Source organism: Oncorhynchus clarkii, chromosome 31 (genome assembly GCF_045791955.1).
Source record: "Oncorhynchus clarkii lewisi isolate Uvic-CL-2024 chromosome 31, UVic_Ocla_1.0, whole genome shotgun sequence".
NCBI lineage: Eukaryota > Metazoa > Chordata > Actinopteri > Salmoniformes > Salmonidae > Oncorhynchus > Oncorhynchus clarkii.
In genome coordinates this window covers 5,997,348-6,021,569 of record NC_092177.1, presented here as the reverse complement: position 1 = coordinate 6,021,569, position 24,222 = coordinate 5,997,348, and the positions used below count along the sequence as shown (strand labels likewise).

Below are 24,222 nucleotides of genomic sequence, written 5' to 3'. Positions count from 1 at the left end.
ACCACAGCATTATGCAGCGATACTCCGTCCCATCTGGTTTGCACTTAGTTGGACTATCATTTATTTTTCAAAAGGACAATGACCCAACACATCTCCAGGCTGTGGAAGGGCTATTTGACAAAGAAATAGAGTGATGGAGTGCTGCATCAGATGACCTGGTCTCCACAATCACCTGACCTCAAACCAGATGAGATGATTTGGGATGAGTTAGGCCGTAGACTGATGGAAAATCAGCCCAAAAGTGCTCAGCATATGTGGGAGCTCCTTCAAGACTGTTGGAAAGCATTCCAGGTGAAGCTGGTGGAGAGAATGCCAAGAGTGTGCAAAGCATACTTGTGAACATTTTACCACATACTTGTGAACATTTTACCAAAGTGATACCAACAAAAAAAAACTATGCACATTTATTTTTTATTTAACCAGGCAAGTCAGTTAAGAACAAATTCTTATTTGCAATGATGGCCTACCCCGGCCAAACCTAGACGATGAGGGGCCAATTGTGCATCACCCTATGGGACTCCCAGTCACAGCCAGATGTGACACAGCCTGGATTTGAACCAGATACTGCACCTCTTGCACTGAGTTGCTAGAGTCTTAGACCACTGCGCCACTAAATACTAAACACAAATGGAAAATAGTAAAACCATTGGAGTGCAGTAATGTTTGGTGCCGCGGCAGCCTGAATGTCTGTGAGTCTGTGTCGTTTCACTGTTTGACTGACAGAGTCTATCTAAAAACATGGCAGCCTTGACTGCCTTGTAAGTTTTTTGCCATTAAAATGATATTCAATTAGGCTTTGATGGCTTATTGCCTGAAACCACGCCTTTATAATGATTTCAGGTAGAACATTCAAATTGAAATATTTTTATTGCCTTGGAGCCCCATCAAAATAATTGTTTTGATGTGCCCTGTATTTTATTTGGCACTGACGTTAATTGGAAACGATCCTAGCCAGGGAAAAGTATATTTTAAGAGGTATGTTGACTGAAATGTGCTATAGTCCCTTGGCTTGATATTATGGAATTTGAGTCCAACATTAGGCTAGCAGAAAGCCAGTCAGTGGTTTTTGGGGAGACGGTGTTTCTATGTACAATGTTGTCACTTTGATTGTGTGTCCAATGCTGCATAATAATACCGGGGGATAATGATCAGGTTTGGGGGAGGATGTTGTTGAAACACAGCTAGCATCTCAATTTCTATGGAAAACCTTATCTCTTATTGTTCACTGAATGCTTTTCCATCTGGGACGTTTGTATCGCTTTCCTCAAATTGGTTAAAAAAAATATACAAATATGTATATATATTTTTTAAAGAGTAGAGTAATTATCCTATATATACAGGAACTACTGCTGTACACACACACACACACACGTTATATTAATGTACTGGCCATACTATCTATACACACCATGCTATATAACTATTGCTGTACACCCCTTGTCTATTCATGTGCTGTCCATACTGTCTGTTCAAGACTCTGACATTGCTCGTTCTTATATTTCTATATTTATTCATTTCTTTTATTTTTCCTGTTTAGATGTATCTGTATTGTGTTGTATTGTGACTAATAACATTGGGTTTGATTTGAAATAGGTAGAGTAAACAACAAGTACATCATTTAGTACTGATAAATCTTATATCATTAAGTACTGATGCATCCTATATAATTTAGTACTGATACATCCTATATCATTGAGTCCTGCTAAATCCTATATATTTAACTACTGATAAATCCTATATCATTAAGTACTGATACATTCTATATCATTAAGTACTGATAAATCCTATTTCATTTAGTACTGATAAATCCTATATATTTTACTACTGATAAATCCTATATCATTTAGTGCTGATAAATCCTATATATTTTACTACTGATAAATCCTATATCATTAAGTACTGATACATTCTATATCATTAAGTACTGATAAATCCTATTTCATTTAGTACTGATAAATCCTATATATTTTACTACTGATAAATCCTATATCATTTAGTGCTGATAAATCCTATATATTTTACTACTGATAAATCCTATATCATTAAGAACTGATACATTCTAAATCATTAAGTACTGATAAATCCTATTAAATTTAGTACTGATAAATCCTATATATTTTACTACTGATAAATCCTATATCATTAAGTACTGATACATTCTATATCATTAAGTACTGACAAATCCTATATCATTTAGTCCTGATAAATCCTATATCATTTAGTACTGATAAATCCTATATACTTTACTACTGATAAATCCTATATCATTAAGTACTGATAAATCCTATATCATTTAGTACTGATAAATCCTATATATTTTACTACTGATAAATCCTATATCATTAAGTACTGACAAATCCTATATAATTTAGTCCTGATAAATCCTATATCATTTAGTACTGATAAATCCTATATATTTTACTACTGATAAATCCTTTATCATTAAGTACTGATACATTCTATATCATTAAGTACTGATAAATCCTATATCATTAAGTACTGATAGATGCTATATAATTTAGTGCTGATTAATCCTAGATGAAAACAAGCCAATTCCATGAGTTTATACGGGACAGTCAGACAGGCATAAAGCCATGGTACACAACACTCTACAGTACTGCATCAAATAGGGTATATCTGGTATTTCAGGAATTCAATGCTGGTGAATCCCCTCATCGTAACAGAGAAATATTCCAAATATATATATCTTTTTTTCTGTTCCTTTGTTTACATGCGGCTGTCAGCGTGTCATGTCACGGCGTACAGTTCCCCCAGAATCCACTTCTCTTTTCTTCTACCTACTTCAGATCCAAAAACATTGAAGTCACATGATCAAAGCCATTGGATAATCCTGGAACTACTGCGTTGTTTTAATCCCAGTGAGAGAAACAATGTACCACGGTAAACACACACACACAAAAAGTATCAGAAAAAACAAGTCAACGGAATTGCAGTTGACTAAATGTAGCAACAACAAGGCACTTTGTAGTGGATAGCAAGGAAGTTAGCTGACTGGATAAAGCATCTCATTGTAAGTGTGGAGAATGCCAGTGGTGCCTAATGGCCCCCACTCACCCGACATACCAATGTGTGTGTCCCCCCCCCCCAAAAAAAAAGGCCCTATCTGCTCGACACTGAGAGTGAATGGTGCTCTTGTTCTCAGGTTTATAAGGCCTTGAATGTGAACAGCATGGTTCATATCCTGCATGGGCTATGACTGCGTAAGGAAGGAAAGATAATGGAGCTCATTAGCGTAGCTATTTTGCTAGCTTGCTTCAGAATGAAGGGTGTGGGTGGTAGCTCTTCTTTACCTAGTTATTTTATTTTGCTAACTTTTAAAGTCAGCAAAGATTTCACCACAACTATTTTAAACTCATATTTCTGATCATGCAACATTTTTCTCACAACATTTTTTTTTCTTCTAAAATTCCCAACATTTTTTCTCTCATTTGTATCATCACAGTTACAACGACCGTCTTTACTCTGGATGAGACCAAAACATCAGTACGTGGGTTGGTGTGTAATCCAAGGACATTTTACTGTGCTTGTCGATCTATCAGATCTACCAGTGTACCAGACCAGAGGTGGACTTGTAAGGATAGACAGTCAGAAGGTTAATTATACGGCATTACATTGACATTGACTTAAATCTCATAACCGTTGTGGTCAGATTTCAGATAATGAAAAACACATAACACAGAGTTCATTTTAACACTCAGAGATTGATTCACATACTGTATAGTTGCATTGCGTCTAGTTTATTGATGAAATATTCACGCCGGAGATATACATGCATTACATGTCGGGTGCATCCCAAATGACAACGTTTTCCCTATGTAGTGCACTACTTTTGGCCGAAGCCCATAAGGGCCCCAGTCAAATGTAGTGCACTTTGTAAGAAACGGGGGTGCCATTTGGAATGTCTGATAAAGCTTCTCTGACAGCTGTAATAAATGAACATGCCTGCTATGAACACTATTATTCTGTTCTGCTAAGAGAATAACGTGATTTGAATGCTGTTAAAATATGTAGGCATGCTCATTACAGACCCAGGAAATACCTTCTGTGTGTGTGTGTGTGTGTGTGTGCGTGCGTGCGTGCGTGTGTGTGTGTGTGTGTGTGTGTGTGTGTGTGTGTGTGTGTGTGTGTGTGTGTGTGTGTGTGTGTGTGTGTGTGTGTGTGTGTGTGAAGAAAGGGAAACAGCGGTGGATTATCAATGCAAGCTATCCAACTCAAACAGCCCAGTCACTTTGTTAGGAAGTCAAATATTGAACACCATCCTCAGTTTTACATTTATGTATTTATTTATTTTAAAAAAAATGTTTTTTTTTTCTCCCCAATTTCATGATATCCAATTGGTAGTTACAGTCTTGTCCCATAAGCTGAAACTCATGATATCCAATTGATAGTTACAGTCTTGTCCCATTGCTGAAACTCATGATATCCAATTGGTAGTTACAGTCTTGTCCCATTGCTGAAACTCATGATATCCAATTGGCAGTTACAGTCTTGTCCCATTGCTGAAACTCATGATATCCAATTGGTAGTTACAGTCTTGTCCCATTGCTGAAACTCATGATATCCAATTGGTTGTTACAGTCTTGTCCCATTGCTGAAACTTATGATATCCAATTGGTAGTTACAGTCTTGTCCCATTGCTGAAACTCATGATATCCAATTGGTAGTTACAGTCTTGTCCCCTTGCTGAAACTCATGATATCCAATTGGTAGTTACAGTCTTGTCCCATTGCTGAAACTCATGATATCCAATTGGTAGTTACAGTCTTGTCCCATTGCTGAAACTCATGATATCCAATTGGTAGTTACAGTCTTGTCCCATTGCTGAAACTCATGATATCCAATTGGTAGTTACAGTCTTGTCCCATTGCTGAAACTCATGATATCCAATTGGTAGTTACAGTCTTGTCCCATTGCTGAAACTCATGATATCCAATTGGTAGTTACAGTCTTGTCCCATTGCTGAAACTCATGATATCCAATTGGTAGTTACAGTCCTGTCCCATTGCTGAAACTCCCGTACGGACACGGGAGAGGCGAAGGTCCAGAGCCGTACGTCCCACCGAAACACGACCCTGCCAAGCCACACTGCTTCTTGACACACTGCTCACTTATCCCGGAAGCCAGCTGCACCAATGTGTAGGAGGAAACACTGTACAACTGGCGACCGTGTCAGCGTGCGTGCGCCCGGGCCCGCGCTAGAGCGCGATGGGACAAAGACTTCCCGGCCGGCCAAACCCTCCTCTAAGCCGAACGACGCGTGGCCAATTGTGTGCCGCCTCTTGGGTTTCCCGGTCTCGACTGGCTGCGACACAGCCCAGGATCGAACCCGGATCTGTAGTGACGTCTCTAGAACGGCGATGCAGTGCCTTAGACCGCACATTGTGTTTCTAGAAATGTATTTGTCTTTGAATTGTCCATTAGGCTACTCTGTTTTGATCTCGGCCTCTTATCTAAATCGACATTCTCTGTTTAATAAATACAGGTATTGTGCCCTTCAAGGTACCCAAGGGACGGGGAGACTACAGTAGAGGAATATACAGTAGAGGAATATACAGTAGAGGAGACTACAGTAGAGGAGACTAGAGTAGAGGAGACTACAGTAGGAGAGACTACAGTAGGGGAGACTACAGTAGGGGAGACTACAGTAGAGGAGACTAGAGTAAGAGAGACTAGAGTAGAGGAGACTACAGCAGTAGGAGAGACTAGAGTAGGGGAGACTACAGTAGGGGAGACTACAGTAGGAGAGAGTAGTGTAGACTACAGTAGGAGAGACTACAGTAGAGGGAACTACAGTAGAGGAGACTACAGTAGGAGAGACTACAGTAAGGGAGACTACAGTAGGAGAGACTAAAGTAGGAGAGACTAAAGTAGAGGAGACTACAGTAGAACAAGACTACAGTAGGAGAGACTACAGTAGGGGAGACTACAGTAGAGGAGACTATAGCAGAGGAAACTACAGCAGAGGAAACTATGAGGCTACAGTAGAGGAGACTACAGTAGAGGCAACTATGAGATAACAGTAGAGGAGACTACAGTAGAGGACATTACAGTAGAGGAAACTATGAGACTACAGTAGAGGAGATTTCAGTAGAGGACACTTCAGTAGAGGAAACTATGAGACTACAGTAGAGGAGATTACAGTAGAGGAAACTATGAGACTACAGTAGAGGAGACTACAGTAGAGGAGATTACAGTAGAGGAAACTATGAGACTACAGTAGAGGAGACTACAGCAGAGGAAACTAGGAGACTACAGTAGCGTACACTACAGTAGAGGATACTATAGTAGAGGAGACTACAGTAGAGGAGACTACAGTAGAGGAGACTACAGTAGAGCAGACTACAGTTCGTGTAGACTACAGTAGAGGAGACTACAGTAGTGTAGACTACAGTAGAGGAGACTACAGTAGATGAGACTACAGGGAGGAGACTACAGTAGTGTATACTACAGTAGAGGAGACTACAGTAGTGTAGACTACAGTAGATGAGACTACAGTAGAGGAGACTAAAGTAGAGGAGACTACAGTAGTTTTATTTAAAGCATTTCATTCCCAAATTTTCAAAAAAAAAAAATGTTTTTGAACAAGGCTGTAACGTAACAAAATGTGGAGGAAAGTCAAGGGGTCCGAATGTACTGTATTTCGCAGATCTAGGATCGCTTCTGAGTGCCACTGTCATCCTAGCATAATGTAGTGTTTCCAGTGTTTCCACCCACTGTGAAACGCGAAGACTCTCATGAACACGCATCTGATCTGTTTTGCTCTATGACGCTCACAACACAACAAGAGTCATTAAAAGGTTTTTCTGCAAAAGGAGATCTTAGGAAATTCCCCAACGTGGTATAATAATAGTGTAATAATGTCACATAGTTGCTGTCACAAACTCTACACAGTTGTCACTGACTAGTTCAGTATTTTTTCCCCCATTTACGTACTTATAGCATTCTTATAAATTCATTTTTTTTTTATAAGGTTTTTGATTGATGGACAATTTTTATTGATTGAAATTTGAAAATAAAACTTATGACTGCAACTGTTTATTTGAAACCATTTTGTATACTACTTGTCCTGAAAAGAACATGGTAAAACACTTCAATTTCGATGCTAAACATGAGGGCAGAGCAAGCAGATGAATAAAAGTAGTGAATTTTAGGTTTTTCACTGTGGGAATCCCTCATACTTAATAATTGGAACTCCCCACTGTGCTGGAGTGCATTCTCCATCTTTAAAAGGGATTGGATTGTGCTTTGGAGACTGGGCTCAGCGTAGGAGACAGTACTCCGTGTCTCTATGCACCTGTGGAAAAGCTGACATTTCAAAGTGTTCCCCTTTTCATACTGTGGCATATTCAGTCAGTAGTACGTTTCTACACTGACTGCTGAGAGATTAGAGCAGTGGTTAGCCTGTTGCTAAAGTGGCTAGGGAAATGGGGGGGGGGGGGGGGGGGTAAGTTCTCACAAGGAAGGGACAGGGTGGAATACTGTTCAAAAAGTTTCTAAGACTGTTGCTCGTTTCCATGACAGCCTGAGTCCTCTAAAGTGAAAGTGTGTCGCTCTTAACGCGCCATAACAGCACACTGTGGCTGATGTCTAGTTATTATTGTGACTTGTTTGGTATTCTATTAATGGTGGAGGAGGCAGTGAAAACTGAATTCAGATGCCGACAAGTAGGAAACGTTTAATCAGAGGTGACTAACGTCTTATTTTTCACGCATTACATTGTCGCCTTACTGTAATTTCCCTCTTCCATTATCATGTGACGATGTGTTTTCCTGTGCAATGCGTATTGTGAACAGAGCAGCAATAGGTAGTTCATCTTTGCAACAGGAAAGCCTACGTGTGATAGTTTATAAACTGTAAGCACAGCTCAGGTTACTGTTTATATATAATATCATATTGTTTGGACCAAGTTCATTAAATCATTGAAAACTAAACAACTTGAATATGGAATACAAACGGAAAAGCATGTGTTGAAGAATTGAACATTTCGAACATAATGAGCTAATCGAGCCATGCTCATCATACCCTCATCCCAAAACAGACAGACACACACACACACACGCGCGCGCGCGCACACACACACACCCACACACAGGCACACACACAGACACACACAAACACACTCACACTCACACTCACACACTCACACACACACTCACACTCTCACACACACACACACACACACACACACACACACACACACACACACACACTCCTCCTCCCGCACTGCCTCCCAAAAATTCTGTCATCTGTATGTGAAAGTTAATATCTCCTGATATAGTAACAGCTCCAGTATCTACTCTTTGGGGGGAAATTGTTTTGACTAATTCAGACAGCCAACGCTTGGCCATCGGCCCTTTAATATTATATGAGATGAGTGTTTACGCTGCTTGCTGCTGCAGTGCCAGTGAAGCTAGCTAGCTGGGGTTGTGTGTGTGTGCTTTGTGTGTGTGTGTGTGTGTGTGTGTGTGCTTTGTGTGCTTTGTGTGTGTGTGTGTGCTTTGTGTGTGTGTGTGTGTGTGTGTGTGTGTGTGTGCTTTGTGTGTGTGCTTTGTGTGTGTGTGCTTTGTGTGTGTGTGTGTGTGTGTGTGTGTGTTTGTGTGTGTGTGTGTGTGTGTGTGTGTGCTTTGTGTGTGTGTGTGCTTTGTGTGTGTGTGCTTTGTGTGTGTGTGTGTGTGTGTGTGTGTGTGTGAGTGTGGTTCTCTCTCGTCTCTCTCTCCCTCACCCCTAGACTCTCTTTAAGTCGTGATGAAATATAGATGTTGGTAGTCTGGACAGTTCTGTGTCTCTTCTCTCCTGGTGATTCCATAAGGAAGACATTAATGGTGTCAGGGAGTATTAGGCGGTACCCCGGTAACATAATTGAATATGAGGGGCTAATGGCTGACACCTACTTGGAATCAATGTGGCCTCCTGAAGTAGCTAGTTAAGGTTTCGGGGGGGGGGGGGGGGGGGTAGTCTGTGAAGCCCCTCTCCATTCCATGTGAGGCCTGTTCATTCCCCCTGTTATTAGTGGTTCAGTCATTGTTAGGCTCAACATTGCGCGTGAGAAGGAGTACGTTACCCTGGAAAAATTGTGTTTATGCAAACACTTGAGCATCTCGGCATAATCACAAACAGCAGGACCATCTGTTGTTGTTGGCTTGACGACGTACCTTGGTGGATTATTTTAATGCTGTTTTCTTGCATCCGGATGATGCATCGCTGTATCAGAAAGAAACGGAGAAAAAAGATCATCATCTGACTATAAGTTCTAAGTAGTCAATCCATATGTGATGTGGACTCATCTGACTGCTAAAGAAGGTTTGTAAGTCTTCCCATAAAGCAAACAAAAAAACACAAAAAAACCCCACAAAAAACCAACAACGTTATTATACCCTGTGAAAGCAAATCAAGATTATATTTTCAAGATAAACATCTACAGCCAACAGTGCAGTTGTATTCTTGGATTAGGAAACGGCTAAAACCTGTTGATATAGTAGGGTCACGTAAACTCTGTATGGTCCAGAGAATAACGGAGAGAAAATAAGCAGCATCTACGGTTTGTCCCAAATGGCACTCTGTTCCATTGGGTCTTCGTCAAAAGAAGTGCACTATTTAGGGGGGGGGGGGGGAAAGGGTGCCATTTGGGACGGAAAAACCTACTGTCACAAATGGTGTTGTGTTGGAAATGGCTTTCCACAGTAAGCATGTTTCTGATAATGTGTTTTTCTATCTTGTAGAATCAGGGCCAGACACCGGAAAAGTCCTTGAACTCAAACGCATCCACGTGTCCCCATAAGGTAAGCTCTCACTAGACCTATACAGGATACAGTATATTACTCTATATACACCTATACAGGATACAGTATATTACTATAGGATACAGTATATTACTCTATATTAACCTATACAGGATACAGTATATTACTATTGGATACAGTATATTACTATAGGATACAGTATATTACTCTATATAGACCTATACAGGATACAGTATATTACTCTATATAGACCTATACAGGATACAGTATATTACTCTATATTAACCTATACAGGATACAGTATATTACTATAGGATACAGTATATTACTCTATATAGACCTATACAGGATACAGTATATTACTACAGGATACAGTATATTACTCTATATAGACCTATACAGGATACAGTATATTACTCTATATTAACCTATACAGGATACAGTATATTACTCTATATAGACCTATACAGGATACAGTATATTACTCTATATAGACCTATACAGGATACAGTATATTACTCTATATTAACCTATACAGGATACAGTATATTACTATAGGATACAGTATATTACTCTATATAGACCTATACAGGATACAGTATATTACTCTATATAGACCTATACAGGATACAGTATATTACTCTATATAGACCTAAACAGGATACAGTATATTACTCTGAATAAATTATACAGGATACAGTATATTACTACAGGATACAGTATATTACTATTGGATACAGTATATTACCATAGGATACAGTATATTACTCTATATAGATCTATACAGGATACAGTATATTACTCTATATAGACCTATACAGGATACAGTATATTACTCTATATAGACCTATACAGGATACAGTATATTACTCTATATAGACCTATACAGGATACAGTATATTACTATAGGATACAGTATATTACTCTATATAGACCTATACAGGATACAGTATATTACTCTATATTAACCTATACAGGATACAGTATATTACTATAGGATACAGTATATTACTCTATCTACACCTATACAGGATACAGTATATTACTCTATATAGACCTATACAGGATACAGTATATTACTCTATATAGACCTATACAGGATACAGTATATTACTCTATATAGACCTATACAGGATACAGTATATTACTATAGGATACAGTATATTACTCTATATAGACCTATACAGGATACAGTATATTACTCTGAATAAACTATACAGGATACAGTATATTACTACAGGATACAGTATATTACTATAGGATACAGTATATTACTCTATATACACCTATACAGGATACAGTATATTACTAGTGGATACAGTATATTACTATTGGATACAGTTTATTACTATAGGATACAGTATATTACTCTATATAGACCTATACAGGATACAGTATATTACTCTATATAGATCTATACAGGATACAGTATATTACTCTATATTAACCTATACAGGATACAGTATATTACTATAGGATACAGTATATTACTCTATATACACCTATACAGGATACAGTATATTACTATTGGATACAGTATATTACTATTGGATACAGTATATTACTATAGGATACAGTATATTACTCTATATAGACCTATACAGGATACAGTATATTACTCTATATAGACCTATACAGGATACAGTATATTACTCTATATAGACCTATACAGGATACAGTATATTACTCTATATAGACCTATACAGGATACAGTATATTACTATAGGATACAGTATATTACTCTATATAGACCTATACAGTATACAGTATATTACTCTATATAGACCTATACAGGATACAGTATATTACTATAGGATACAGTATATTACTCTATATACACCTATACAGGATACACTATATTACTATTGGACACAGTATATTACTACTGGATACAGTATATTACTACAGGATACAGTATATTACTCTATATAGACCTATACAGGATACAGTATATTACTCTATATAGACCTATACAGGATACAGTATATTACTCTATATAGACCTATACAGGATACAGTATATTACTATAGGATACAGTATATTACTATTGGATACAATATATTACTATTGGATACAGTATATTACTATAGGATACAGTATATTACTCTATATTAACCTATACAGGATACAGTATATTACTCTATATAGACCTATACAGGATACAGTATATTACTATAGGATACAGTATATTACTCTATATAGACCTATACAGGATACAGTATATTACTCTATATAGACCTATACAGGATACAGTATATTACTCTATATAGACCTATACAGGATACAGTATATTTGATATCCATATGTCTATGTGCTGGATGTAGTAAAGCTGGATTTTGTTTGTTCACTGAGAGATGTGTAACTAATGCAAAAATTATATTTTTCCCGTTAAATTATATTAATGATATCCACACTATGTATTTTGTTATAATTAAGAATTACTGCTCACATTATACATGCAAATTAGAAGAAGCACTTTTTTTGACATGATGTGAGAATTTCAAATGTATTCATTGATTTCCCACTAGGCTATGCAAAGTTTTTTTTTTTTATCCACCATCCTCCAGACTTATTCAAGTAATCATCACACATCGAACTAACTTTCAACTTGACTCTGCCACTGCTGCCACTGGTGAACGTGATAATGTGCTATGTAGTGAAATCCTCTCACGTCTTCCAGTTCACTTAGGGAAAAAAAAGTGTCAAAATGCCCATGTCCTTTTCTGGTTGAGTGGCACGGTCAAGAGTTTAAAAAAAACAACAAAAAAAAAACTCCTTTGAAGCCTAAGTCATGGTTAAAATAAAGTCCGTGGAGAGGGCAGTCTGACAGCCTGTCATCATGTGTTCAGCTGAAACTACACCTCTTTTCGGCCTAAAAGCTACAATCTGGGATTGGAAAAACAACAAAATGTTTGCTCGCCACTGGTTTCCGTACACAGCTGCGGGATGGGGCTAGAGTAATGTAAAACCTCTCATATTCATTGACAGCGCTCTAGATGCGAGGACTGACAGTTCATGCTATCCAATATGTAGATTTAAATATATTCTGAAGCTATACTTTATTTGTTTTGACTTTGTAAACAACGGAGGGGAAAAAACGATAATATCATGGGTTAATGATAAAGTTACTGACAGTTGTGATATACTCACAGGTTACTTATAATTTATATTCTTCAAGAATCAATGGTCGAAAATGTACAATTGAAATGACCATCGAACAGCTAGATAACCAAATCCCAGTCTGCACCTTTAATGCTCGGATAGCTTTCTAAAGTGACTGTTGAGCCGTTGAAAGCTGCCGAGTGTCCGCTACGTCGTGGCGTGTCACGCTGCGTATGACAGTAAGTAATAACAACGCGATGCTGTCCCTGTCATCGGGAAATAATGAGCGTGGTAATCAGCTTGGTCCAGAGTCAATCGGCACAACAACAGAAAAACAACAACAAAAAAACACGAGAATGGAATCAGAACCACGTCCTTCACATGGTCCTGAATCATAACCGTTCATCTCTGATAAGACCAGCTCAGCCATCATGATAGTCTCAAATGATACCCTATTCCCTATATAGTGCACTACTTTTGACTATAGGGAATAGGTTGTCATTTGGGACAGATATTATGTGTAAGTCTCTGGCCATTATATAAGGAATAGGGTGCCATTGGGCCCTGGTCAAAAGTAGTGCACTATATAGGGAATAGGGTGTTATGTGCCCTGATCAAAAGTAGTGCACTATATCGGGAAAAAGGGTGGCATATCACCAGGAATAATCTGCATGCATATACTGTCCTTGAGATTTTAGGAAGCGTTTGCAATGTCCCACGTCGCCTCTCTCATCAGCCCTCACTCTATAAAACAACTGATCTGGATGTAAAATATAATGAAGCGAAGAACGCCACTTTGGAGATTTGCAATTGCCTCAATACCAGTGGAACATATGTTCTCGTCCCGTCCACTCACATTGCTCTCCGTGATCCGGATTCACAGAACGTTACACACGGAGTGTACAGAACCCGTACGGTCATTTACAGTCAATCAGAGTGGCATAATGAATATGTAAGAAATCAATGAGAGAAAAGGTGATTTAGATTACAAGGAACGCTTGATTATATTGAAGTTTAGGATATTCCTGTTTACTTCCTCAGCCTGCATTGTGTTGCGTCTGGCCGTCAACCAAAATATATTTAAAAAATGAACAGAGAGAGAGAGAGAGAGAGAGAGAGAGAAAGAGAGAGAGAGAGAAAGAGAGAGAGAGAGAAAGAGAGAGAGAGAGAGAGAAGAATAAACGGCTCTCCAGCGCTGTGATTATATAAAGAGTGTGAGAGAGAAAAAAGAGAGGGGAGGGGAGGGTGGGAGAGAGCACTAAGTATACATAATTGCTTCTTGACACATTGGCCAAATTCTGCAGTGCCAGTATCTAAAGGGAAAGAAGATGATTAACGGCTGTCCGAGTGGGTGGCAAAAACTTTGGGGCCGCGTCCCAAAAAGCACTATAATCCCTACATAGTGCACTATTTTTAACCAGAGCCCTGTGGGGTAGTGCACTAAAACTAGTGCACTTTAATAGGGAATAGGATTTCTGGTTTCCATAGTGATTGTACTCCAAAAGCCATACATCACATTCTGATATCCTCTGGGGTCTGAACATTGTTAAACTACTGACTATCCTCTTGGGTCTGAACATTGTTCATCTACAATAATTGCTCACATTAAATGCATGGTCCTCCAGTCCCTCCCTCCCTTATTCAATCTCAACAAACAGTTTTTTTTGATCTTCTTCATTTGGTGTCTTCTTGGTTAAAATATAAAGACTCATAGAAAAAATCTCTTGTATATCAGTGAATAATTGAACAGCGAAACCCCTCTTCTGTTTTTGAGAAGGGGAGGGCGAGGGGGAGGCTATAATATTTCTAGAGGCAAGCACATTGTAAGACATATTGCGAACAGCTCAAGAGGATTCTGAATAAAACTCTTTTTTTTTTCTTCTCCTTACAGCAGTAAATATTAAATAATGAAATGAGTCCGTATTTTGTACTAAATCTTCAATAATGAAATTAGTTCATATTTTGTGTATAGTGTAACAGGGGAGACGGATGGCAGATGGTTGGGATGATGGAAGGGGACTGGTTCATCCACCTCTCCCTGTATGGGGTTGCATGCCCAACCCTGTCACTGCCAGGTTCATGGAATTACTATGGCAAACACAAATCATTAAACATCCCTTCTCATGAAACCATAGGAGCGTCACAAATTGCACCCTATTACCTATATAGTGCACTACTTTTGACCAGGTTCCCTTAGCTCTATGGCCAAAAGTAGTGCACTACGAAGGGAAAAGGGGTCATTTTGGTGGCACATTCCATGATGTCATATCACACAGTGTTTTTTTTCCAATCGCACACATGCCGAGTGACCCTGGTATCCATGCTGCTAACACATTATTTATCTAGCATGCTTGGCCAGTCCACTATACAATATACAAGATAATTATATATGTTTAGCACACAGTGGAGGAGTATCCTGGTATAAATTAATCTAATTAAATGTATTTTATGAAGCCCTTTTTTAAATCAGCTGTTAAAATCAGCAGATTCCCGGCCTAAACCTCAAAGAACAAGCCGTGAATGTCAAAGTAGATACATTTATTCAAGTTTGGGATATTCACCTATAATATCATCTCTGGATAACACATCTATGTATAAACTGTTGGCAGGGTCTTGATGCCAGGGGAACATGCTGGTGAATGAGCACTTCTTAATGATGATTCATACAGTATAATAAAATGCAATGCCTCCAGCAGCCAAACAACAGGGCTAGTAATGCAGCAATTACCACGCTAAACTCTAGGGTCAGTGTTAGCGTTAAACTGAAGGGTTAGGGTTAGGATTAGAGTTAAACTGAAGGGTTAGGGTTAGGATTAGTGATAAACTGAAGGGTTAGGGTTAGGATTAGTGATAAACTGAAGGGTTAGGGTTAGGATTAGAGTTAAACTGAAGGGTTAGGATTAGAGTTAAACTGAAGGGTTAGGGTTAGAGTTAAATTGAAGGATTAGGATTAGAGTTCAATTGAAGGGTTAGGATTAGAGATAAACTGAAGGATTAGGATTAGAGTTAAACTGAAGGATTAGGATTAGAGTTCAATTTAAGGGTTAGGATTAGTTAGAGCTAAACTGAAGGATTAGGATTAGAGTTAAACTGAAGGGTTAGGGTTAGGATTAGTGACAAACTGAAGGGTTAGGGTTAGGATTAGTGATAAACTGAAGGGTTAGGATTAGGATTAGAGTTAAACTGAAGGGTTAGGGTTAGGATTAGAGTTAAACTGAAGGGTTAGGATTAGAGTTAAACTGAAGGGTTAGGGTTAGGATTAGAGTTAAACTGAAGGGTTAGGATTAGAGTTAAACTGAAGGGTTAGGGTTAGAGTTAAACTGAAGGGTTAGGGTTAGAGTTAAACTGAAGGATTAGGATTAGAGTTCAACTGAAGGGTTAGGATTAGTTAGAGCTAAACTGAAGGGTTAGGATTAGTTAGAGCTAAACTGAAGGGTTAGGATTAGAGTTAAACAGAAGGGTTAGGGTTAGGATTAGAGCTAAAATGAAGGGTCGGGATTAGAGTTAAACTGAAGGGTTGGGATTAGAGTTAAACTGAAGGGTTAGGATTATAGTTAAACTGAAGGTTTAGGGTTAGGATTAGAGTTAAACTGAAGGGTTAGGATTAGAGCTAAAATTAAGGGTTAGGGTTTGGATTAGAGTTAAACTGAAGGGTTAGGGTTAGGATTAAAGTTAAACTGAAGGGTTAGGGTTAGGATTAGAGTTAAACTGAAGGGTTAGGATTAGAGTTAAACTGAAGGGTTAGGATTAGAGTTAAACTGAAGGGTTAGGATTAGAGTTAAACTGAAGGGTTAGGGTTAGAGTTAAACTGAAGGGTTAGGATTAGAGTTAAACTGAAGGGTTAGGATTAGTGATAAACTGAAGAGTTAGGATTAGAGTTAAACTGAAGGGTTCGGGTTAGAGATAAACTGAAGGGTTAGAATTAGAGCTAAAATGAAGGGTTAGGATTAGAGTTAAACAGAAGGGTTAGTGAAGGGTTAGAGTTAAACCCAAAGCAGCAGTCCATGGGAGTCATAGAGGGCCTAGGAGACTCACAAGCCCATGCATGTACACACACAAACACACACACACACACACACACACAAGCATGCACTCACACACACACACACACACACACACACACACACACACACACACACACACACACACACACACACATACACACACACACACACACACATACAAACACACACACACACAAACACACACACAAATGCACACACACATGCACTCACACACAAGCACACACAAACACACAACCACACATTTCATCTCAGGTAAAGTTGATCCTGCAGGACAAGCGGGAACATTCACAGCACCCTGCACCCACTCCATGGTCCCATTGTGGCGCTCCGGGTTGCATCGGTGGACATCGTATGACAAATATGTGGTGTGACTGAAAAAAAAAAAAAAAAGACAGTCCGAAAGGTCATTTGTGACCTCTGGGTCCGGTCCTGTGCAGCAGCTGTCACCAGCGAACACAGCATGTCCATGTCAGAAGGCAACAGGTAGAGCTATGCTGTGTTGCCAGCTTGCCAATGCCGGAAAGGAAGACAGAAACACAGTCGGCACATTGCGGCGACCAACTGGAGATGTTTCTCTTTTTTTTTTTTTTTTCTTCTTTCTGCTGTTCTGTTTTGGCCTATCTGCAGAGCCTCCCTATCTCTGCAGAGCCTCCCTATCTCTGCAGAGCCTCCCTATCTCTGCAGAGCCTCCCTATCTCTGCAGAGCCTCCCTATCTCTGCAGAGCCTCCCTATCTCTGCAGAGCCTCCCTATCTCTGCAGAGCCTCCCTATCTCTGCAGAGCCTCCCTATCTCTGCTGAGCCTCCCTATCTCTGCAGAGCCTCCCTATCTCTGCAGAGCCTCCCTATCTCTGCAGAGCCTCCCTATCTGCAGAGCCTCCCTATCTCTGCAGAGCCTCCCTAGCTCTGCAGAGCCTCCCTATCTCTGCAGAGCCTCCCTATCTCTGCAGAGCCTCCCTATCTCTGCAGAGCCTCCCTATCTCTGCAGAGCCTCCATATCTGCAGAGCCTCCCTATCTCTGCAGAGCCTCCCTATCTCTGCAGAGCCTCCCTATCTCTGCAGAGCCTCCCTATCTCTGCAGAGCCTCCCTATCTGCAGAGCCTCCCTATCTCTGCAGAGCCTCCCTATCTCTGCAGAGCCTCCCTATCTCTGCAGAGCCTCCCTATCTCTGCAGAGCCTCCCTATCTCTGCAGAGCCTCCCTATCTCTGCAGAGCCTCCCTATCTCTGCAGAGCCTCCCTATCTCTGCAGAGCCTCCCTATCTCTGCAGAGCCTCCATATCTGCAGAGCCTCCCTATCTCTGCAGAGCCTCCCTATCTCTGCAGAGCCTCCCTATCTCTGCAGAGCCTCCCTATCTCTGCAGAGCCTCCCTATCTGCAGAGCCTCCCTATCTCTGCAGAGCCTCCCTATCTGCAGAGCCTCCCTATCTCTGCAGAGCCTCCCTATCTCTGCAGAGCCTCCCTATCTCTGCAGAGCCTCCCTATCTCTGCAGAGCCTCCCTATCTCTGCAGAGCCTCCATATCTCTGCAGAGCCTCCCTATCTCTGCAGAGCCTCCCTATCTGCAGAGCCTCCCTATCTCTGCAGAGCCTCCCTATCTCTGCAGAGCCTCCCTATCTCTGCAGAGCCTCCCTATCTCTGCAGAGCCTCCCTATCTCTGCAGAGCCTCCCTATCTCTGCAGAGCCTCCCTATCTCTGCAGAGCCTCCCTATCTCTGCAGAGCCTCCCTATCTGCAGAGCCTCCCTATCTCTGCAGAGCCTCCCTATCTCTGCAGAGCCTCCCTATCTCTGCAGAACCTCCCTATCTGCAGAGCCTCCATATCTCTGCAGAGCCTCCCTATCTCTGCAGAGCCTCCCTATCTCTGCAGAGCCTCCCTATCTCTGCAGAGCCTCCCTATCTGCAGAGCCTCCCTATCTCTGCAGAGCCTCCCTATCTCTGCAGAGCCTCCCTATCTGCAGAGCCTCCATATCTGCAGAGCCTCCCTATCTCTGCAGAGCCTCCCTATCTCTGCAGAGCCTCCCTATCTGCAGAGCCTCCATATCTGCAGAGCCTCCCTATCTGCAGAGCCTCCAATATAACATGGCTCATTACATGGTGTCCATGACAAGTCATAGACAGAAACACTGGTATAGCTGCTGCACATTGCCTTCAGAAAGTAGACACACCCCCTTGACTGTACCCCCCCCCCCACATTATGTTGTACTACAGCCTGAATTTAAAATTAGTTTCCATTGAGATTTTTTGGGGTCACTGGCCTCATGCGCAATACCCCCATAATGTCAAAGTAGAATAAGGTTTTGAACATTTCTTTTACAAATTGAATACTTATCGGGTCAATAAGTATTTAACCCCTTTTGTTATGGCAAGCCGTAACTCGGTTCAGGAGTAAAAATGTGCTTAACAAGTTATACGATCAGTTGCACGGACTCACTCTGTGTGCAAAAAAATAAAATAGGGATTAACATGATTTTTGAATGACTACATCATCTCTGTATCCCACACAATTATCTGTAAGGTCCCTCAATTGAGCAGAGCATTTCAAGCACAGATTCAAAGACCAGGGAGGTTTTCCAATGCCTCACAAAGAAGGGCACCTATTGGTAGATGGACGAGAAAGAAAACAAAGCCGACTTTGAATATCCCTTTGATGGTGAAGTTATTCATTACACTTTGGATGGTGTATCAATACATCCAGTCACTACAAAGATACAGGCGTTCTTCTTAACTCAGTTGCCCAGAGAGGAAGGCCACTGCTCAGGGATTTCACCTTGAGGCCAATGGTGACTAAAACAGTTAGAGAGTGTTTAATGGCTGTGACAGGAGAAAACTGAGGATGGATCAACAACGTTGTAGTTACTCCACAATAATAACCTAATTACAGTTTTTTTCCAACTGCTTACACATGTTTTCAAAACTGTCTCCTTTTTTCAAAACTCTACACACAATTCCCTAAACTGCATAAACAAAATGCAAAATGCCTCACATCTCCTTCAAAATGTAACTCTGCATTCAAAATGCCATAAACACACGTCAGAATGAAGCATTGGCATCAAATGACAAACACTGCTTTCATAATAGTACATTTTTGGAAATGCCATGTAAACACTGTTGTTCTAAATCTAAAGCTCTTTGGTCTTTCATAGGCTTATATCTACATTTCAATACAATGTTCTACAGTGAAAGTCATCTGCTGAGAGGGGTAACAAGTACACTGTAAACACCAATACAATGTTCTACAGTGAAAGTAATCTGCTGAGAAGGGTAACAAGTACACTGTAAACACCAATACAATGTTCTACAGTGAAAGTAATCTGCTGAGAAGGGTAACAAGTACACTGTAAACACCAATACAATGTTCTACAGTGAAAGTCATCTGCTGAGAGGGGTAACAAGTACACTGTAAACACCAATACAATGTTCTACAGTGAAAGTAATCTGCTGAGAGGGGTAACAAGTACACTGTAAACACCAATGCAATGTTCTACAGTGAAAGTAATCTGCTGAGAAGGGTAACAAGTACACTGTAAACACCAATACAATGTTCTACAGTGAAAGTAATCTGCTGAGAGGGGTAACAGGTACACTGTAAACACCAATACAATGTTCTACAGTGAAAGTCATCTGCTGAGAGGGGTAACAAGTACACTGTAAACACCAATACAATGTTCTACAGTGAAAGTCATCTGCTGAGAGGGGTACCAAGTACACTGTAAACACCAATACAATGTTCTACAGTGAAAGTAATCTGCTGAGAGGGGTAACAAGTACACTGTAAACACCAATGCAATGTTCTACAGTGAAAGTAATCTGCTGAGAAGGGTAACAAGTACACTGTAAACACCAATACAATGTTCTACAGTGAAAGTAATCTGCTGAGAGGGGTAACAAGTACACTGTAAACACCAATACAATGTTCTACAGTGAAAGTAATCTGCTGAGAGGGGTAACAAGTACACTGTAAACACCAATGCAATGTTCTACAGTGAAAGTAATCTGCTGAGAAGGGTAACAAGTACACTGTAAACACCAATACAATGTTCTACAGTGAAAGTCATCTGCTGAGAGGGGTAACAAGTACACTGTAAACACCAATGCAATGTTCTACAGTGAAAGTCATCTGCTGAGAGGGGTAACAAGTACACTGTAAACACCAATGCAATGTAGAAACAGAAAATATTTATTAGGCCAAACATTACTGTTGTATACAGTAGCATACAACAAAACCATAAACATATGTAAACCAAAAGTATATTCTTCAGAATACAATAAAGAACACAATTGTGTGTGTGGGGTCCCTGGGGGTCAGTCCAGGAATTGGTAGGGGGGGGGGCACCAGTACTAAGCTACGCTTCATCTCTTCTCCGTCCTGGGTCTGGCCACAATACTTCGTCCACATCACAAGATACGTTTTCTCTTGCCAAACATCGAGGGAAGTATCTCCTAGCATGGCGTATCCAACCTTGGACAGAGGCAACCTCTATGTCCCCACATGGAGGGAAGTATCTCCTAGCATGGCGTATCCAACCTTGGACAGAGGCAACCTCTATTGTCCCACATGGAGGGAAGTATCTCCTAGCATGGCGTATCCAACCTTGGACAGAGGCAACCTCTATGTCCCCACATGCGTCCTCCATTGCCTGGAGAAGCGACATAGGGTTGGCGATCATACACTGTCCAGCTCCAGGCTGAGAATAATTCCTCTTTGGGATTTAGAGATGGTGAATATGGGGGTAGGTACAAAACTACAAATTGTGTATGGGTGGCAAACCAGTTTTGGACCAGAACAGCCCGGTGAAAACTAACATTGTCCCATAAAACCACAAATCTAGCAGGCTCCTGATCTGGATCAGGGACAAGCATTGTGTAAATTGCATCCAGAAAAGTGAGCATATGGCCGGTGTTGTACGGACCCAGTGTGGCATTGTGATGGAGGACCCCGTTTTGAGTGATGGCAGCACACATAGTTATATTACCCCCACGCTGTCCAGGGACATTGGTAATTGCCCTCTGTCCTATTACATTTCTTCCACGGCGCCTGGTTTTGGTGAGGTTGAAGCCAAACATATTCTTGACTCTGTCAGAGTTTCTTTCAAATGGCACCTTGTAAAGTTGTTTCATTGTCACTCGGTGCCGTTTGAGGATGCATTGATGTTGTTAAATATGGTGTCATTATTCAAGATATGCACTCTTATCTCTCGAATCCTAATTGCATTTTTGGCCAAAACCATATTTATAATTGCAGTCTCTTGTACATCTGTAAACAAGCGTCCTCGTCCTCCATGATGTCTTTTCCTTTCCACTCTGGACAGAATTCAAACACAGTCTGTGTTCAGCATAGGAACTGTAAACAATGTACAAAAACAATGTAGTACAGCATGATAACCAACCTCATTCATTCAATGCAGTGCAGTACTTTCAGTTTTGCACTTTGAGTGAGAGGTTTCAAAAATCATGTGACATGAAAGGATTTTGTGTGTAAGCAGTTGGAAAAACCTGTGACAGAAGGTAAAGAAGGAAGCCTGTACATGTTCCAAAACATGTATCGTGTTTGCAACAAGGTACTAACGCAATACTGCAAAAAAATGTGGCAAAGCAATAAAAAAAATAATCCTGAACACAGTGTTAGGACTGGAGCAAATCCAATACAACACATTACTGAGTACCACACTCCATATTTTCAAGCATAGTGGTGGCTGCATCGTGTTATGGGAATGCTTGTAATCATTAAGGACTGGTGAGTTTTTCAGGATAAAAAAATTAACGGAATGGAACTAAGTACAGGCAAAATCCTAGAGGAAAACCTGGTTCAGTCTGATTTCCACCAGACAATAGGAGATGTTAATAACAGGACAATAACCTAAAGGCTACATCTTCACTGGAGTTGCTTACCAATAAGACAGTGAATGTCCCTGGAGTGGCCTAGTTACAGTTTTGACTTAAATATGTCTTGAAAATTTATGGCAAGACCTGCAAATTGTTATCTAACAATGATCAACAAGCAATTTTACAATGCTTGAATTTTTTTTTTTTTAAGAATAATGGGCAAATCGAGGTGTAGAAAGCTCTTAGAGACTTACCCAGAAATACCCTCTGCCAAAGGTGCTTCTACAAAGCATAGACTCAGGGTTGTGAATATTTATATAAATGAGATAAGTATGTATTTATTTTTCAATACATTTGCACAAATAAATAAAATAAAAACATGTTTTACACTTTGACATGATGTGGTATTTCGTCCATTTTGAATCCAGGCTGTAACTCATCAAAATGTGGACTAAGTCAACGCGTTATGAATCCTTCCTGAACGTTCACGGATATTATGACCGTGTGAGGACCGCAGGGGACTGCGAAATATAATGACAACATTAAGTGTACATCTTACATGAAATTTACCTCCTGTCTATAATTTCCCGGTGACTACTTTTGGCAACCAAAAATTGAATTATAGACATTACTATACACTCTTACAGATCAGGAGGATGAATAAATGATCGATCATATTGTAATTGAAAAATAAAGCAGACTGTTTTCTGTAAAAAAATAAAATAATACAATCCTTTTATTTTATATGATTATTATTTTTTTAATTGATTGCATTGTGTTGTAGTGCACAGTCATAATTTTGTTGTTCCACAAAATATAAAGATGTGGTTGGGATCATGTTCATTTCACAGGCTCTTATGTGGTTGGTATTCTGTACGTCGTTTCAGGCAGTGCTTTGCTCTCATAATGTCCCTACTATAATGGTTTATGAGGTTGAGCCAATCCTCTGGAGGCCTTGCTAGTCTGCCGGCTATCCTCCATTTTTAACTAAAGATGTCACCTCCCCAGTGCCATGAATCCCACAACAAAGGTTAATGATGATATCAATTGATAGGTGAATTAAGACTCGAGCTTCTCGTAGTTTGAAGATATACTCTGAGTGTACAACATGTTAGGAATCTCCTACTATTTCCATGACATAGACTAACCAGGTGAATCCAACGCTTATTTCACTAGTCAAGTCAGTTATGATCCCTTATTAATGTCACCTGTTAAATCCACGTCAATCAGTATAGATGTAGGGGAGGAGACAGGTTCAAGAAGGATTTTTAAGCCTTGAGACAGTTGAGAAATGGATTGTCTATGTGTGCCATTCAGAGGGTGAAGGGGCAAGACAAAATATTTAAGTGCCTTTAAACGGGGTATGGTAATAGGTGCCAGGCTCACCGGTTTGAGAGTGTCAAGAACTGCAACACTGCTTGGTTTTTCATGCTCAACAGTTTCCCGTGTGTATCGAGAATGGTCCACCACCCAAAGGACGTCCAGCCAACTTGACACAACTGTGGGAAGCATTGG

The 24,222-nt window shown here is 40.2% G+C and overlaps 1 protein-coding gene across 1 annotated transcript in view; it reads left to right on the top strand.

Annotated features, from left to right (window-relative positions):
• LOC139390481 (protocadherin-11 X-linked-like) overlaps positions 1-24,222 on the top strand; it is a 306,369-nt gene that overhangs the window by 127,166 nt on the left and 154,981 nt on the right. Inside the window, exon 4 of the mRNA XM_071137613.1 lies at positions 9,741-9,800. Coding sequence (XP_070993714.1) covers positions 9,741-9,800 — 60 coding nt within the window. The remainder of the gene's footprint in view (positions 1-9,740; positions 9,801-24,222) is intronic.